This window comes from Paramisgurnus dabryanus, chromosome 16 (genome assembly GCF_030506205.2).
Source record: "Paramisgurnus dabryanus chromosome 16, PD_genome_1.1, whole genome shotgun sequence".
NCBI classification, from domain to species: Eukaryota; Metazoa; Chordata; class Actinopteri; order Cypriniformes; family Cobitidae; genus Paramisgurnus; species Paramisgurnus dabryanus.
Window position 1 is genome coordinate 37,090,964 of NC_133352.1, and position 18,295 is coordinate 37,109,258.

General features: G+C 40.3%; 1 protein-coding gene and 1 long non-coding RNA gene across 6 annotated transcripts; both read left to right on the forward strand.

Annotated features, from left to right (window-relative positions):
* Positions 1 to 1,021: 1,021 nt before the first annotated feature.
* On the forward strand, positions 1,022 to 4,477 carry LOC135720676 (uncharacterized). Of its 3 annotated transcripts, none has more exons than XM_065242853.1 (2): positions 1,022 to 1,771; positions 2,334 to 4,477. In XM_065242853.1, the coding sequence occupies exon 2, from the start codon at positions 2,474 to 2,476 to the stop codon at positions 4,160 to 4,162; it is 1,689 nt and encodes a 562-aa protein (XP_065098925.1). In that variant the 5' UTR covers positions 1,022 to 1,771; positions 2,334 to 2,473; the 3' UTR covers positions 4,163 to 4,477. The 3 variants fall into 3 exon arrangements, with proteins under 3 accessions (XP_065098925.1, XP_065098924.1, XP_073668272.1); XM_065242852.1 differs by having other exon boundaries at positions 1,022 to 1,751; XM_073812171.1 differs by having other exon boundaries at positions 1,030 to 1,146; positions 1,534 to 4,477.
* Positions 4,478 to 13,814: 9,337 nt separating this feature from the next.
* On the forward strand, positions 13,815 to 15,103 carry LOC135720777 (uncharacterized). 3 transcript variants are annotated; one of them, XR_012335226.1, is made up of 3 exons: positions 13,815 to 13,963; positions 14,056 to 14,108; positions 14,185 to 15,103. It is a non-coding gene; the product is annotated as an uncharacterized lncRNA (long non-coding RNA). The 3 variants fall into 3 exon arrangements; XR_012335225.1 differs by having other exon boundaries at positions 14,056 to 14,084; XR_012335224.1 differs by having other exon boundaries at positions 14,056 to 15,103.
* Positions 15,104 to 18,295: the final 3,192 nt, after the last annotated feature.

Below are 18,295 nucleotides of genomic sequence, written 5' to 3' on the forward strand. Positions count from 1 at the left end.
GCATTAGTGTTTTTACAAATAAATATGGAATACGAAGAAACTTGTAGAAAATCATTCCGATGAAATACAGTATGTCAAATTTGGGTTGAAAAAGGATTTAATTGTAATGACATGCATAAAAGTGTCAATTGTCCATAAATAGTTTTTTCTTTATGCTAAATAGATTTTTTTTCTTTTTATTAATGTTGTGGTTAAATTTGACCTGGACATGTTTAAAAGAGATTAATTTAGCTAAAGGCCACTCAATATAATTAAAACTTCTGTAGATGTCTGGTTAAAATAAACTTTTGAGGCACTGGTACTGAATGTTGAATGACTCAACTTAACTTTTAAAACATAAGCGTTCTCACTTAATACTAATAAAATTCATTAGTGAGTGTCCCTCTTAAAATGCATTTCTCTTGTAAAGTGCTCCTTTTTTGGTATTTAAAAGTAGTGTTGTATATCACTGTTTATACGTTCTGAACAACAGGTTTAAGTGCATGCAAGGTCAAAAAAACACTGTCATTTTCTCAAAATATAAATGTACTTTTACCCAATTTCTCAGAGATCCCCAAACAATTTGTGTGAAGCTGTTCAACGACCAGAGCCGGCGCCAGACCATAACTAACAGGGGGGCACTCGGTTTCCAACGGGGGGCACGCAATAGCAACAATAACTTGCAAAAACAAGACATTAAAACAACAAATACAGCAAGCACACACTCATACAACTGATACAGACTGTCAGCTCATTTCCCGTATAAAGTGCAAAAGACCACAAACTATGCGCAAAACTATTGAACTTCGACCGCGGCGTGAGCGCAACAACAAATCGCCCTCGCGCGGCGCAAGCCATTGAAATGAATGGGTTTCATAGCACAGAACACACCGCTCCCTAGCTTTATAAAAGCCGCTTTACCATAATCACGTCGTAATGCTGTTAACGGTCTATAGCCACACTTCACATTTAAGCTTACGTAATTTAAATCAACGCTAACTTACCTTTGAAATAGCTGAAGACGGCGTGTATGAATGTAGGGTTGATGTTAAAAGTTTGTCCTCTAGAGGGAGCTGTATCTTGTGTGTTGTATATCTGGGTTCAGAGCACTTCCTTTGTGGGGGTGGAGCTATGACCTAGTCACATTTTCTCTTTCCTGTTGGAAAGGTAAGATATGCTCTGTTTCCCTCTTTTGCAATCCTTATAAATAATTCTTTTAAAATGACCATCCATGTTATTTGGGATCATTTTCTAACTTTATTGCTGTTAGCTAAAATATACATGGAGTTATTGAAGGCAGATGAACATTTAAAAGCAGTATTTTGTGCACTTATGTGTTGCACCATGATGTCTGGCCTATCCCATGTTATTGTTTCATTATTTTACTTGATTTAAAGACATTTCATTTTATATATATTTCAATATGTTTTGCATTTTTTGTATTTAATTGGATTTGACTTTAGTTTTGATCCTTTATTCGAATTTACTTGCTCTTATATGCAGTTTTCTTCATAATTTGTGATTGTAACACATTTTCTCTTTCCTGTTGGAAAGTTGGAAAGCTGGGTGGTGATAAGAGTCTGCATCAGAGAAAATAAAGAGAGCTGCCCTGTTCAACCATCAGTCAAGCCTTGTGTCCTCTCCTTTCCCATAAAATTTAAACACAACGCAGAGACTTCTCACTACAGGCAAATAGGCGAGGGGACAAAGCACAAATAAGGGTTACATCTTTGGTGCCGTGACCCGGATGACTGATTTCTATTTAAACTGGAGTAAGCTCTCTGATTATGAGGTAGTGCTAAAAATATATATATATATGCTGTTGATGATCTAAAAGTGAACACACAATATTAATGTAAATTGTGGACTGAACTAAATTTCTGTTGGAAAAAAAGAACTGTTTTACCTCTGGATGTTTTTGTATTTGAATACTAATTTTTTGTTGTAAAAGATTTTCAGTTTAAAACTATATTGATATTGTTGAACCTGTTCATGAATATTGTGATATAATTGAGTTTATGTATTAAGAGGTTTTCTTTCTTTTACAAAACAAGAAACAAACTAAGAAATACAAATTCATCTACATTACATTACAATACCATCACAGTTTGCACATTTCAGTCTGCAAGCACAACACATCGTACATTACTGAAACATTGCTTGTTGTGGAGGCAAGAAGGACCATAAAAAAAAAAAAAAAAAAATGCAGAGATCTTTTGAAGACACTCCTTGTCGACCACCTGCCTGCCCTTCATTATCAATAAGGCAGCCTTTCCAGGGCACTCCATGGTTACCATCTGACCAGGATAGAATGCAAAAGTATGAAGTTAACATGCCTGTTGATTTGATTACAGAACCTGTATCCCAGCTGGATGATAAGCTGTTTGTTGATAAGTCTGTAAGGCCCAAGAGGACACTGCAAGCTGCTTATGCAAAACCTGTGTCACCATTAGCAGTAAGCCGGCACCAGGAGGACAATAGTTCCACACCTTCTATGCAGTTTCAGCCCAAAGTACATGTACAAGCCACAGCAAATCCTCCACAAGATCTCCCAGTCATCATACACATGCCTTCAGCTAGCTCCATTCAACCAACTACATTGACCACTAACTCCCAGGTGAGCATGCACAGCAATCTTGTAACCATCCAGACCCCACTAGCTCTTGCCAATGGACTGCCAAATGACATGCCCCACTCTTCAAACTACTTATATAAAGCTCCAGTATCAGCGGCATCACCCAAAACACATTTGTCTTGCTACAATGGGGCAAACCAAGTTCCATTTAATACCTCTTATCCATTGTCAGCTCCCACATGTGCATCTCCTTCTAGCCAGCACCACTCTGCTGCAGCTGCAGTTTTACCTCAGACCAACTTGCATAACACTTTGATTGCCATGCAGGCTCCTCCCTCCTCCTCCTATAGTGTTCCGCTAGCCATGTCCAACACCTTACCTGACTCTCATCTGCCTCCAGTAACTGCCATCTTAGCTGAAACTAACAAGCCTCAGAAAACAGACTCCATACCATCACATGAAACTTCAAGTGATAGGCTGCATCCTGTGCATTCTAGCCATGTTAATGTGCCTTCCTCTTCTCCTGCCTATGCCCCTATCGCAATGTCATCATATCCTGGTTCACATATGTATGCACAACAGCCTCACCTTGTGCCGCAACCTCATTCTGTGCCCCTGCATCTGTCTGATCAGAAAGCTGCACACATCCATGTCCCTACACTGACCACAGCACAACCCGGCTTTACACAGACACATCAGGTGCGAAATGTACAAGTATTCAGTGGTGGTCCAGACTGTAGGGTTCTTATTGAAGATTGGATACGAGACATGCAGTATCTCCTGGATGCCGGGGGAATGCCACAAAATTTGTGCTTTGCAACAATAGTGCGACATTTGAGTGGTGAAGCTAGAAAGCTAGTGCTGAACCTTCCTCCTCCAGAGCAATATCCAGGCAGAGCTTTTGAAGAATTAAGAGCTGAGTATAGTGATATGCAGACATCTTTGGACCCGTTAGCTGACTTTTATGAAAGAGGCCAACGTCCTGGTGAGGCAGCGTGCTCATATGCCATAGCACTGGAGTCTACCCTACGCTCAGTAGAAGAGACACAGTATGGAGGCCAACCGTTTCCAGATCGAGATGCCAAACTGACACGGCAATTTATGAGAGGGCTGAGTGATGAAGAGGTTTATCACAGACTTGCTCCAATGAAGCCTAGGCTCCTAAGTTTTCGTGAACTCCAAGCAGAACTTCGTAACCTGGCTCGTGAAACAAAGAAGTTTCAGATGCAGCCAAAAGCTAAAAAGATGTACAATCAAGTTCAGTTTACACCTACAAATGGTCACCAGAGTGGAGAAAATCTAAGAACTGAGAAAGGAAACCGGTCGAACACAGACCTATCTGAACTTACAGCCTTGGTAAAGAAACTGGTAAGCAGCCAGGAGGACCAAATTAGCAGGCTGACTCAGCTGGAAGCCAGATTTGGAGCTTTACCCAATACTGCGAGTTCTCAAAGACCTCAAGTAGTTTATGATGATGCAAGCCGAGGAGTGGTATGCTACCGGTGTGGAAAACCTGGACATATTGCTCGTCTCTGCAGGACGGTGCTGACAGATGATGCTGCTGGAGCTGAGGGTTTGGGTGAGGCAAGGAAAGATTTAAACGCGTAGAGCCTGTGGTTACGGGGGCGACCACAGGCATTGAACAGGTTCCCCAAAATCATTTAACAGGCAACCCCAAACCAGCTGGATCACCCTTGGTAGGACCATGTAATGAAGGAATGGTAGAAGTGAATGGTGAAATGTGCAAGGCTCTCATTGACTCTGGCTCTCAAGTGACTACAATTACTGATGAACTCTGGCACAGGCACCCTATACTATGTTCCCAGAAACTGCAGCCTTCTGACATCCCAATTGAAGGTGCTGCTGGCCAACCTGTAACTTATGTCGGTGTACTTCTCATCAACCTTAAGTTTTTAGGAAGAGCATACTCAAATGTTCCCGCATTTGTTGTCCCAGTGACAGAGTATCGCTCCAATGTTCCATTGCTCATTGGTACTAATGTCATAAGAGCTTCTAGAAATGACCTCCAGGCATCATATGGAAGACAATATCTTGCCAAGGTGAAGCTGACAAACCCTGAGTGGCACTCGGCCCTGCTGGACATAAGTAAACATGAATCTGGGGGAGTTAAAGGCAAAGTGGGTCGTGTGCAATATGCTGGCCACAAAATACAAATCCCAGCTGGTAAGGAGCTGGATGTCACTGGCAGAATTGTAGGTGGACCAAAGAAAAAGCTTCATACAGTTCTTGTGGAGAGTCAGTCCCCTTTAAAGGTCCCAGAGGGTCTAGTAATTGCCAGGCTGCTTGCTAATGTGAAACGGGGGCGTGTTCCTGTTCGTGTTCTGAATTTGTCTGAGAAAGATCTTGTCATCAAACCCAGAACCTTCCTTGCAGATGCTTTCATGGTTCAAAGTGTTGTCGAAACAGAAGGGGAATGCCAAATGTTTAGTTGTGACCAATGCATGCCTGAGACACATTCTGTGAAGAGCCCAGTGGTGGAATCATGCCAAAGTCAGCAACAGGTAACCAGTGTTGGGGCAGAGAGTGAAAATATGTTTGGAATTGATCTTAATGATGCAGCAGTGGAAAGTAAAGAGCAGCTTTCACTACTGAAAGAGTTGTTGGAGAAAAATGAGGATGTCTTTTCCAAACATTTCATGGACTATGGACATACCACCACTGTGCAACATGAAATACCCCTGGTGGATCCAAAACCTTTTCGGCTGCCTTATCGAAAGATACCCCCCTCACAGTATCAGGAGGTTCGGCAGGCCATATCACAGATGGAAGAGGCAGGAGTTATACGTCCAAGCAAAAGCCCATATGCATCTCCAATTGTTGTGGTGACCAAAAAGGATGGTTCATTGAGAATCTGTGTGGATTACAGAAAACTCAATTCTTGCAGTACTAGAGACGCTTTTCCACTGCCAAGAATAGAGGATGCATTGGAAGCCTTGGGACAGGCAAAGTACTTCTCAACTCTAGATCTTACATCTGGCTATTGGCAGGTTGAGGTGGCTGAACATGACAAGCATAAAACTGCTTTCAGCACCCCCATGGGGTTATATGAGGCAAATAGGATGCCATTTGGTTTGCAAAATGCCCCCTCAACCTTCCAAAGGTTGATGACCTTCTGTTTTGGCGATCTGAACTTTGAAAGTCTCCTGATCTACCTCGACGACATAATAATTTTCTCTAGAACTTTTGAAGAGCACCTTGAGCGGCTGAAATTGGTGTTTGACCGGCTCCGCAAACATGGCTTAAAGCTAAAACCACAAAAATGCAATCTACTAAGAAAGCAAGTTCAGTACCTGGGCCATGTAGTGTCGTCAGAGGGCATACAAACTGATCCTGAGAAAACAAGTAAAGTTCGAGAATGGAAACGCCCATCAAATGTGAAGGAAGTGTTGAGGTTTCTTGGCTTCTCGGGGTACTACAGACGATTCATTAAGGGATATGCAACACTGGCAGCACCGTTATATAGACTCACCTCTGGAGACCCTAAGAGAAAGAAAAGAGGAGTTAAAGAGTCATCAGTGCCTGCAAAACCATTTGAGTGGACAAATGAATGTGAGGCAGCATTCGAAGCTTTGAAGGACAGCCTTACAACTGCCCCAGTTTTGTGCTACCCTAACTACAGTTTACCTTTTTTGCTGCAAACAGATGCGTCCAGGGATGGTCTTGGAGCAGTCCTTGCTCAAGTTCTGGATGGTGCAGAGCGAGTAATTGCATATGCAAGTCGGGGTTTGAGTCCACCTGAGACCCGCTATCCAGCACACAAATTAGAGTTTTTAGCTCTAAAATGGGCAGTGACTGATAAATTCTATGACCACCTCTATGGACACAAGTTCTCTGTCCAGACAGATAACAATCCACTGAAATATGTAATGAGTACAGCAAAATTGGATGCTACAGGCCAGCGTTGGGTATCACAACTTGCTATGTTTGACTTTGAGATTGAGTATAGGCAGGGGAAGTGTAATTCTAATGCTGATGCACTGTCAAGAATGTCGAGCCAAGAAGTCACAAAAGCCCTTCAGTCCTGCCCACAGCGAATTTCTTCCACACAGCAAGGTCTGGGCAGTGGAGCTCAGTCTGGGGAGCAAGAGACAGATGTTAACCAGCAAGAAGTGAGAACTGTGTTTACCAAAACCAGAGAGTTGTCAGAGCAAAGTGAAAGACAAGCAGATCCCTTTAATGGAACTGGAACTGATGCACTGCCTGCGATGACAAAGCTGGAGCTCAGGAGATGTCAGCAAGAGGACTCTGTTATTGGGCCAATCTTACACTGTAAGATACTAAACAGTAAGCCTAGACGAAGTGAAAGGTTGGATAAAGGAAAGCATGCACTTCTTCTCTTAAAAGAGTGGAGGAGGTTGGTGGTCAGAGATGGAATTTTGTATAGGCAAGTGAAAAATGTTCAGGGACAGCCCATTGACCAGTTAGTCTTGCCAGAAAAAATGCGGCTCTTAGCCAAAACAAGTCTTCACGATGACTCTGGTCATTTTGGTTTTGATCGCACTATGAGTCTTGTCAGGGAACGTTTTTTCTGGCCACAAATGCATCAAGAAATCAAGGCTTGGTGTGAGCAATGTGAAAGATGCTGTCTCAGGAAAACTCCAGGCAATAGGGCCCCACTTGTGAGCATACACACTAGTGCTCCCATGGATCTTATCTGCATGGATTTTCTTCTTCTAGAGAAGTCTAAGGGAGGAATTGAGAATGTCCTGGTGATAACCGACCATTTCTCACGATTTGCCCAGGCCTACCCCACAAAAGACCAAACAGCAGTCACAGTGGCAAAGGTGCTGTGGAAAAATTTCTTCTGTCGATTTGGTTTTCCAGCCAGACTACATGCAGACCAGGGGCGCAATTTTGAGAGTAAAGTGGTGAAGGAGCTGTGCAAACTAACTGGAATCACAAGAACACATACCAGCCCTTACCATCCTCAGGGTAATGGGACCACAGAGAGGTTCAATAGAACTCTGATGAATCTGTTGGGCACTCTTGATCCTGATAAAAAACCTCGGTGGCATGAGTATGTTGATGCACTGACTCACGCTTACAATTGTACTCAACATGATTCAACTGGTTTCTCCCCATACTATTTGATGTATGGCAGACATCCCAGGCTCCCTGCTGACCTGATTTTTGGCTTGTCCACTGCCAAAGAGCCTTGTGAGTACAGTGAATATGTCCAAACCCTTCATGAGTGCTTGACTTATGCTTATGATCAGGCAAATAGAATGTCAAGGCATGCCAAAGATCTTCAGAAAAAGCACTACGACAAGAAAGCAAAAACATACAGTTTCCAACCTGGTGACAGAGTAATGGTGAAAGTGTGCCATGTCGAGGGGAAGCAGAAGCTAGCTGATCGGTGGGAGCCATGTCCATATGTAGTGGTGAAGAAGCAGCCAGGAATCCCAGTTTATGTGGTCTGTTCTGAAAAAGGTGATAAGGAAAGAGTCATCCACCGAAATCTTCTGTCTCAGTGTATGTTTTTCCCAGTGGGATCCAAACTCCCAGAAGCCAACAATCAGGAAGACTCTTATGCAGAGGAAACATGTGAAATGGAGTCCAGTGCCTCTGAAGTAGGAGAGGAGGATGCAGAGACAAATGAGGAAGGAGCAAGAGATGTAACACAAATAAGTATGGAATCATTGGACATGGTGGAGGAAAGGAGGGAAGTGGATGTGTGCCAGTTAGTAGGAGCAGAGAGTGAAAAGGAAAAACGTGGAGAGCAGATGCCTTTGGAAGCTACCAGAACCGAGCAGCCTGAACGGAGATATCCTAAACGGAAAAGAGCACCTCCAAACAGACTTTCCTTTGAGATTCATGCCCTCGAAGAGGAAATTGACAAGGATAAGATAGAAAGAGGAAGAAATATCTGGAAAAGAGCTAAAGCAAAAAAAAGAAAGACTCCTCCACAACATGCACATACATGCACATTCTACAAACACTACATAAAGCTGAAACACTCAGAATGTTTTTTTTGTTTTGTTTTCTTATTGTCTGTTTGATGATGGGGACACCATCATTTAAAAAAGGGGTGGATGTAGGGTTGATGTTAAAAGTTTGTCCTCTAGAGGGAGCTGTATCTTGTGTGTTGTATATCTGGGTTCAGAGCACTTCCTTTGTGGGGGTGGAGCTATGACCTAGTCACATTTTCTCTTTCCTGTTGGAAAGGTAAGATATGCTCTGTTTCCCTCTTTTGCAATCCTTATAAATAATTCTTTTAAAATGACCATCCATGTTATTTGGGATCATTTTCTAACTTTATTGCTGTTAGCTAAAATATACATGGAGTTATTGAAGGCAGATGAACATTTAAAAGCAGTATTTTGTGCACTTATGTGTTGCACCATGATGTCTGGCCTATCCCATGTTATTGTTTCATTATTTTACTTGATTTAAAGACATTTCATTTTATATATATTTCAATATGTTTTGCATTTTTTGTATTTAATTGGATTTGACTTTAGTTTTGATCCTTTATTCGAATTTACTTGCTCTTATATGCAGTTTTCTTCATAATTTGTGATTGTAACACATTTTCTCTTTCCTGTTGGAAAGTTGGAAAGCTGGGTGGTGATAAGAGTCTGCATCAGAGAAAATAAAGAGAGCTGCCCTGTTCAACCATCAGTCAAGCCTTGTGTCCTCTCCTTTCCCATAAAATTTAAACACAACGCAGAGACTTCTCACTACAGGCAAATAGGCGAGGGGACAAAGCACAAATAAGGGTTACATGAACATTAAACTTCCTTAAAACAGTGTCCTGTGGATTTGTAAATTCCACCTCAACCTCTAATCTCTGAGTTTGAGCCAGTCTGTGTTTGCATGAAGATGAGTGCTGGTTCATTCTAAATGTTCTAATATCCATATTTTACACGATCCATAAAATGCCGCGAAAAAACACATTGCTAGTATCAAGTCACAAATATGCTAAAGACGTTAGACGGGTGAGACGCGGCAATACATCCAATCAGAGAAACTGGTCTATTTTAATTAAAGAAAACATATATCAACTATATTTTCCTCATTTGATTACATTACAAGTCATGAAACATTCAATGTTTAATTTATTTTAATTATTCTTGATATATATTAAAGTAATAAAAAACTTTGTTGCCCGCGAATGCCCCCCCTTGACGCCGGCCCTGTCAACGACTTAGTCTGTCTAAACCCCACCTTTCGGTAGCCTACTTAGCTCTGATTGGTCAACTGACACAGTCTCTACACAGTCCAACAAATAGTGCAATGTGCATTGACCTAGTGCTAACATGACTTACTGAGAAGATATTAGTGACATCAATACACATCATTCATAATTAATCCAAACAATGAAAACGACGACAGACATTAACATTTTTACACTTATTTAAGCAATAGCTAACCGGGCCACAGGGAAAGTAAACACATAATGCAATAATCATACTTACAGGTTTAGGGTTATGAGACGCATGTTGTTCCAAATAAAGTGGGTACTGAACCATCTTTCTTTGCCTACTGTTAGTAAATACCTCATTGAAAAAATAATTTTAACCACTGAATCTTTATATCTTCATCCTTTGGTAGTGAAAACAACACAAACTTGCCTTTACATCTGAAAACACAGCTGACATGATGTTTACACACTAACTAGCTGAAGTGTCTGTGGGCAGGTCCGAGTTTTTGTTTCTCCTGGGCTAGAATGTAGGCGATGATTATTATGCAACGTGTTCGTATCTACGTATATAGAGACAGGCAGAAGATTAGAACTATATGACGACTCGTTTCAGTGATTCAGAGTCAACTCCCTACTTTAGAAGCCAATAACTTTATTAATTGTGCACTTTGCACATCATTTACATTGATGGACAGCTACATGATACACTGTAATACAGGTAATTTTCAAATTATTAGGTTTTTGATCTGTGTGGCTCTTTAACTAGCTACTTTGCAACTATGTTTGTTAGGTGCTGATCTGACGTCACCAGGTTATGATTCACTCTTCATTATATATGTAGCTATTTTCATGTATTTTACAGTTTATCTAGTGTTATTCAATGATTTTCACTTAAGTTTAGATATTGGGGCCTTAACATGTGTCATCACCAATCCTTTTTTGATGTAAGTTGTAACAGATATTTCTGTTTAAATGTCAATAATGAATAACCATGAACCGAAAATCATAAAAAAATGTGCAAGGTTTGCATGAAAATCTCATTCTCGCAAAACTGAAGTGAAAAGTGTCTGCCTCTGAATTAATGCTACTAAAAACGGGTAAACACGGCTCCCGCATCATGCAAAAACAAAAGAGAGATAAGGCAACACCAACTATAAACAGGGGCGCCCCTAGCAATTCTGGGCCCTATGAAAGAATATGAGGTTAGGCCCCCTACAAATCCCATTTCGCACCACAAATACGAGCCAACCTACAGTAGCCATCAAAATCTTTGTCTGCTTCAATTTATTAACACACACCTATAAAGTTTGCTATTGTTTTTGACCACTATAATCAGTGTTTAGTCAGAAACCAACCATGTCTGTAGCTATAAGATGATTTATTGTGCAAATGTAAATTTAATAGAAAAATACATTACAGTAATAATCAAATATTCAGAGAAATGCAAAATTCTAAAACAAAGATTAAAAATACATGATATGGTGCGTATGAACATAAACCCAAAAACATTTAGCTTCATACACTAGATAATTGTGACCCTGCCTGTGAAAACCCAGCTGAAGTATTTATTTTTGGTTTACTGTTTTCTACATAAAATTATCCTACATAATGTAAAATAACATTCTTTGAAAATATAAACTTGATATATTTAATATTGACTGAGTAAGTTCATGTCAGCAATTGAAATCATAGTGAAATAAATGTTTGAAATCAAACTGTGATGCTCTTTATCTCACACTTAGATTTGAGTCTTTAGTCTGGTTTTCACAGGCAGTGTCTCACATGTTTATTTATCTGCTAGCAATTTTGATGGAAATGCAGATACAACCCATCTTTCTGTTGTATTGGTAACTCTTTGCTAGATACATTTATAATATCAATTACATTACAACTATTAGTGTTACTAATAAAAATATATCTCTGGGGGTCCCAAAAGTGTGTGGGCCCTTATAATCATCCTAACCCCCCCAGGAGCGCCCCGTCTATAAAAACTGTGAAACAGGCATATTAAAAATGGTAAACCATGTATTATTAATTTATTTAAAAAAAAAAAACAAAGTTTTTTATAATTGAAAATATCAAGATTTACAAACAAAAATGGCTGCATAAAATTTGTTTCTCCACAATATAGACTGAGGGCGCAGTTCTTAATACAATCACGAAAATGTAGACTTAGTAACAAAAACATTGATTTATAAAAGGAGAGAAATTGATTTGTTCATTACTTTGACGTGTGTCTCTTTCACTTAATGGCACAGTATGCAGTCTTAAAAGTATACAACGCCCCCTTCAGTTTGAGTCTGACAGCAGATAATTTTTGACCTTATATTCTGTAGAATAGATCAGACGTTTCAAACGTTTTGATAGCAGGAATCACCACATAAAAAGGCCAATAAATAAATAATTTGGCAGCATACGAGTTGGCACAGACCTCAGCCAATTTCTTTGACATTAAAAGGCAAAAACATGTTTTTAGAGACGGATACATTTGTTATCCTTTATTTTGTAAATTATTCGCATGTTAAACTGGCCATGTTGTAAGGAACTTTTTTACAGTCTATGGTAAGGAACTGGGAGACCACACGCGGTTGATTCTCATTCATTGTACTACATTAATGAAAAGTTGTATTACCTTGTGGTAAATGGTGATAGTATACATTGCATACATTTTTTACGTTTTCACGCCATGACCACGGGGGCAGGAACTGTTATTGCCATGGTCACTTACTAGATCGTCTCATTCTAAATTTTTATGTTGGACGCTAACATTGAAGAACTGATCTGGTAAGGACGAAGCCTCCATAGGCTTCAAGATTATGCACACCAAAAATGCGATTATTTCCAATAATGCGAGTAAGGTCTTAATCGCAGTAAGATGTTTACATGACTGGAGCTAACCTCTTCACTCCGGTTTACATGCAGTTTTTATTTTCGGATTATTCACACAAAGTTCAATGCAGAGCACAAATGATGAACTCACATATATGGTCCACTGTTTTAATTTACTTACGTTAAATGACAAACACGTTGTTATAGATGTATTTCATTATCCGGTGCCGTGATGAAGATATAAATATGACAGTGCCTGTAAAGGGCGTTCACATGATATAAAAATATAGTTTTAAAAATCGTTTTATATTAAAGATAATAGCAGAGCTCACACAACAACTATAACGATAGCGATTTTGGCACATGAGGAACGATAAACCATTGACAGCCAATCAAATCTATTTGAACTTGAAGTGCACGCGCACTTAAAATGCAGCAGAAAGCTCATTCATTGCTGAGGTTTATAACATAAAATTACCTCAGGTATCCAGCGCTGATGCTGTGAAATTTTTCTACCACACTGACTACGCCAAAAGGTATGATATTATTACACAAACTACTACATTCATTCAGTTGAGGACATCTGCTGGTTTCCCGCTGTGTAAATGCAGGGGCGGCAGTGGCGTGCACAGGGGAGGGGCCGCAGGGGCTCAAGCCCCTGCCCCTTTTGTCTTAAAATGTAATGTGCCCCTCTCCACTAATAGTAAATAATAATGTTTTTTTTATAAACATTATTATGAATAAAAATACGTGTCTATATACAACTGCCACTAACATTAATAATACAAAAAATAATGTTTTATCCTTTGGCGGAGGTGGGGCGGTAGGCGGAGTTTCCTTTGCAGCACGCACTACGTAGCGGTAGCCGCGAGTCTTCAAAAATAGCTACACGAGTGTCACGAGCAGCAGGGCAGCAGGTAAGCTAATAGGGAAAATAGACATTTATCCTACATGCTGCTACTGTAAGGTTTGCGACAGCATGTGAGTTATGCTTAACCAATTCGTAAAACTAGATTTCAGCTGCTTTCTGAAAATGTTCTCATACTTTCTGTAATGTTTTCATCGAAGGCCAATGTTACGTTACATCCTCGTGTTATTAGTTTGGAGAAATTCATCTAGTGCAATGAAATCTAAGACCATGTATTACTAAGGATGGAACTTATCATTGATTTCATGGTAATGCTTTACATGAATGTTGTATAAGTGCAGTTATTAGGTTCATGTTAACATGTAGTTAAAAGCTCTTACTGATGTAGCCAGGCAAGGCCTACCAGTACGGGGGTGTGGTTGGCTAATTAGTCCAAGACTTTTTAAGCAGGCACTGGGCAAGAGGCCTTGAAATGTGGGCCTTGTTTTGAAAGCACATGGGATGGTGCTGCTTTGTTTGGCTATGTGGTGAATTTGCCCCAGATGAGGTAGGCCAAGTTTATTATTTTTGTTTTGGTTGAATTGTTTATTTAAGGGGATTTATTTTGATTGTATGGGAAAATTCTGTTTGTTTATTTAGATGCAGATGAATTGAGTAATGCTAACTGGGTATGTTGACCGCTGCCTGTGTAGGTAAATATATGGGCTTTGCTTAGTTTTTTAAATAAGATTGCATGAAAGGTTTAATTTTGAATTTCTCTTTGGAAAGGTGTTTTTGACACTCTGATCTGGATAAATGTTCAAAAAACCAACTGATTGTTATATCTGCTATTTGCCAATGAAGGTAAATGTATTTAATATTTTTAAATAAAAATGAGTGTACAGTTGGTAACCATGGTTTTAAATGTTTAGTGTTTTTGTAGTGTTTTAGATGTGGATAAAACCTGGAATGCTGATTGGCTGCTTTTTGGGTAGCTGATAAAGGTAAAGTTGTGTTTTTGGTATCCTACTTTTAAGCTAATAAATGAAATGGGGCAGTTGGTAACGGTGTTTAAGAAAATGTTAATGTTTGAATAAAATAAATGATGTATTGTTAATTTTTGTTTGTTTTTTCTGTTTTAGTTAAGTCGATTGCTGTTTCTCCCGTGTTGTTTTTGTTTAGTTCCCTGGTCGGCCGGTCTCAGAAGTGTGCTGCATGGTGGCAGCAAGTGTACATTGTGAACTGTTTGTGTACGAGTCCGGTTGGCTGGGGTTCTGTTATCTTTTTTTTCTTTTTGTTTCTTTTTTATTGATGACCATCTTCCCAGCCTTATGTCATTAGCTCGACCCGTGCTTGTATTCTGTGTGTGTATCCCTTTGGGGTATGGGATCCATGTTTGCTGTGGTTTTCTTTGAAGTTATGAGTGAAGGGTTATGTTTTGAGTTGTTTTCTATTTGAATTGTGGTGTTTATTTCCATTTTTTGGTTCTTTCTTTTTACTGTCATCAAGAAATTGATGTTTCCTAATACCTTGAAGGTTTTCCACACACAACAGAACCAGCTACTATAGAGAGCTTTGAGCTGGTGGTTAACATCTTTAAGAGCTGAGATTAATTTTGTATTAATTTATTTAAATAAATCATTTCATGTCTGTTTAATTGTGTACATTATTTTTGCCCTATCATTTGTAATAAACCTTTTTTGTTGTACTTTGAGTAGTCCAAAGGGTTTTGACTTTGTGCCTGTGCATTAAACAAGGTATTCTCTTTCAACTAATTTTGAAGGGGTGGCGTAGTGCTACAATTTGGCGTAGTCGGCAGGGTGGATCAGTATAGATGTACTTATTTCTTTGGTAGGCTGGGAAGTATGTAGTGTTTTTTGTTTGGTAATTTTTTTTTTTTGTAGGGAGAAACAGCGATTGACTTCGTGGGACCTTGATATTGTCACTGGACAGGATCTGCTGTTGTGTAAGCTGATAGTCTGCTGTAGCAATGGCAGAGGAGCTGGATAACTTACGGGAACAGTTGGAGCAACTACGTGTGGAAAATGAGAGACTGAAACAACAGACACAAAATGGAGCTTCAGCAGGTGGTGTTTCAAGTTCAACACTTGAGGGTAATGGACAAAGGAGGGAACAAGCTTTGTACTTGCCTAGGGAGAGAAAATGTCCCAAATTTTCTGGTAAAGTGGGATCTCTGCCTATTGAAGATTGGATTGAAGAGGTGGAAAGTTGTATTAGAGGGAGACACATGTCAGAGTGGGACAAAGCTGTGTTTGTTTATGATCATTTAGAGGGGGAAGCTCGGACTGAAATTAAATTTAGGTCTACGGAAGTTAGAGAGAACTCAACTCAGATTTTTAGTGTTTTGCGTGAGTTGTATTGTTCTTCCTTTTCTTATGTTACCTTACAACAACAATTTTTTGATAGAAAGCAAAAAGAAGGGGAGTCTTTTCAAGAGTTTTCTCATGCTTTGATGGATTTGATGGATAGGATCCGAAAAGCTAACCCTAATGCTATGTCTGACCATCAGGTGGTTCTACGGGACAAGTTCTGTGAGAATGTTTATGATCATACTCTCCGACGGGAGCTTAAAAGACTGGTAAGGCAAAATCCTTTGTGGACGCTTCTTGAATTACGCAAAGAGGCAATGCGGTGGGTGGAGGAGGGGCAACCTATCCGAAATAGACCTAGTAGAGTAGCTCCTCACTCACTGGAAACCCAAGCTATTGTTACATGCGAAGAGAATAGAATGGTTAGTTCGGAGTTTGCAGAGCTAAAAGATATGGTTGTACGCCAACAAGCACAACTGGATTTGATTTTGAAAACCTTAAGTAATACAGAGGGAAGTTCTAGTAATGTAACTAGGCCCCCTAGAAGTACTAGGTTCCGTCGAACACCTGATGGTCAACCAATATGTGTTAAATGTAATCAAGGTGGCCATATTGCTAGATATTGTACTAATATAGTTCAAACTGGTGTTCCTGATGTCCCAAACTCCAGTGTTGGCACAGCTTTTGGTGTGTTACCAGGGGCGGAAAACTAGTGCCCCCCAGGGTGCAGAGCCACACGCTGGAGATGGGGACATTGGGCTCAGAATTGGATCAAGGTATAGTTTCAAGTTTGGTAGGATCTTGTCCAACTTTGCAGGTCAAAATGGGAACTGTTGATGTTTTGTGTTTATTAGACACAGGCTCCATGGTTACCACTGTCACTGAAAGTTATTTTAATTTTCATTTTTCAGATTTGGGTAAAGGGGGGCTTCAAGAGTGTGCATGGTTGGCTTTGAAAGCTGCCAATGGCATGGATATTCCATGTGTGGGATATGTAGAACTGGATGTTAGTATATTTGGTGTTACTTTACCCAGTAAAGGCATTTTGATTGTAAAAGACGCATGTTCCCCCAGTATGCATGCCCAGAAAGAAAAAATCCCTGCAGTGCTAGGTATGAATATTATTCAGGAATGTTACTCTATTTTATTTGACAAACATGGTGCAGAGCTTTTTCAGGTCCCTCAGGTGCGAACGGCTGCTCCTGCCTGGAGACAGGCACTTCGTTGTTGCCAACAGATTGAAGCCATTTCAGGCCCCGCTTCTATTTATAAGGTAAGAACACAGGGTAAGGCCCCAATTTGTGTTGCTGCAGCTACTATGACCATGGTCCCGGTAACTTGTCCTCAGGTTTCAGGTGCTGTAGTTGAATTTTTGTTAGAACCTTTAGGGCCTGAAGAAAATGCTCTTCCAGAAGGCTTGCTTTTGTCTCCATCTGTAGTCTATGCTGAGGGAGGGTTAGTATATGCCCCCATTGTTAATGTAGGTAGTGTAGATGTATGGGTAGCACCTCGTCATACTATAGGCACTGTTCAGGTGGTGAAAGTAGTAAAAACCCAAGGGCCCAATTTAACAATTTCTCCTGAGAATATTTATACAGCCCATGTTCATCTCCAGATGGCTGAACAAGTATCTGTTGATGAGGTAAAGTGCTCTAATTTTGAAGGGCTGACAGAACAGGAAGTAGGACAGGCAAATCATCTTTTGAATAAGTACCAGTCCCTCTTTTCTGTAAGTGAGGGTGACATAGGGTGCTCATCACTAATTACACATGAGATCCCTGTGGTGGATGATAAACCAGTTCGACAGCCATATAGGCGAATCCCTCCTTCTCAGTATGAGTCAGTGCGAGCCCATATCCAACAGCTTCTGGATAGTAAAGTGATAAGGGAGAGTAGTAGTCCTTATTCCTCTCCTATTGTCTTGGTACAAAAAAAGGATGGAACAATTAGGATGTGTGTCGATTATCGGCAGCTTAATGCAAAGACTAGGAAAGATGCATACCCGTTGCCTAGAATTGAAGAGTCTCTGGATGCATTGACTGGGGCAATGTGGTTTTCCACTTTAGATCTAGCCAGTGGGTACAATCAGGTACAAGTGGCTGAGGCTGATAAACCAAAGACTGCTTTTTGTACCCCATTTGGCTTATTTGAGTTCAATCGGATGCCTTTTGGGCTTTGTAATGCCCCAGCAACGTTCCAGAGACTCATGGAGCGTATGTTTGGAGATAGGCGGTTCCAATCTTTGTTATTGTACTTAGACGATATTATTGTTTTTTCGTCTACCGTGCAAGAGCATTTGGTACGTTTGGAAGAGGTATTTGTCCGGTTGCAACATGAGGGTCTCAAGATCAAGCTAAACAAGTGTAGTTTTTTTCAGAAGCAGGTAAAGTACCTAGGTCATGTTGTATCCCAACAGGGGGTTGCTACTGACCCTGGGAAAGTGGCAGCAGTGAATGATTGGGGTCGCCCAGAGCATTTGGCAGGCCTTCGATCATTTTTAGGGTTCGCCAGTTATTATCGACGTTTTATCGAGGGGTTTGCCAAGCTAGCGAGGCCCCTGCATGCACTGG

Bases quoted from the DNA above. Each gene is read 5' to 3' on its own strand.
- LOC135720676 (XM_073812171.1), top strand. From the start codon at position 2,183: ATGCAGAGATCTTTTGAAGACACTCCTTGTCGACCACCTGCCTGCCCT.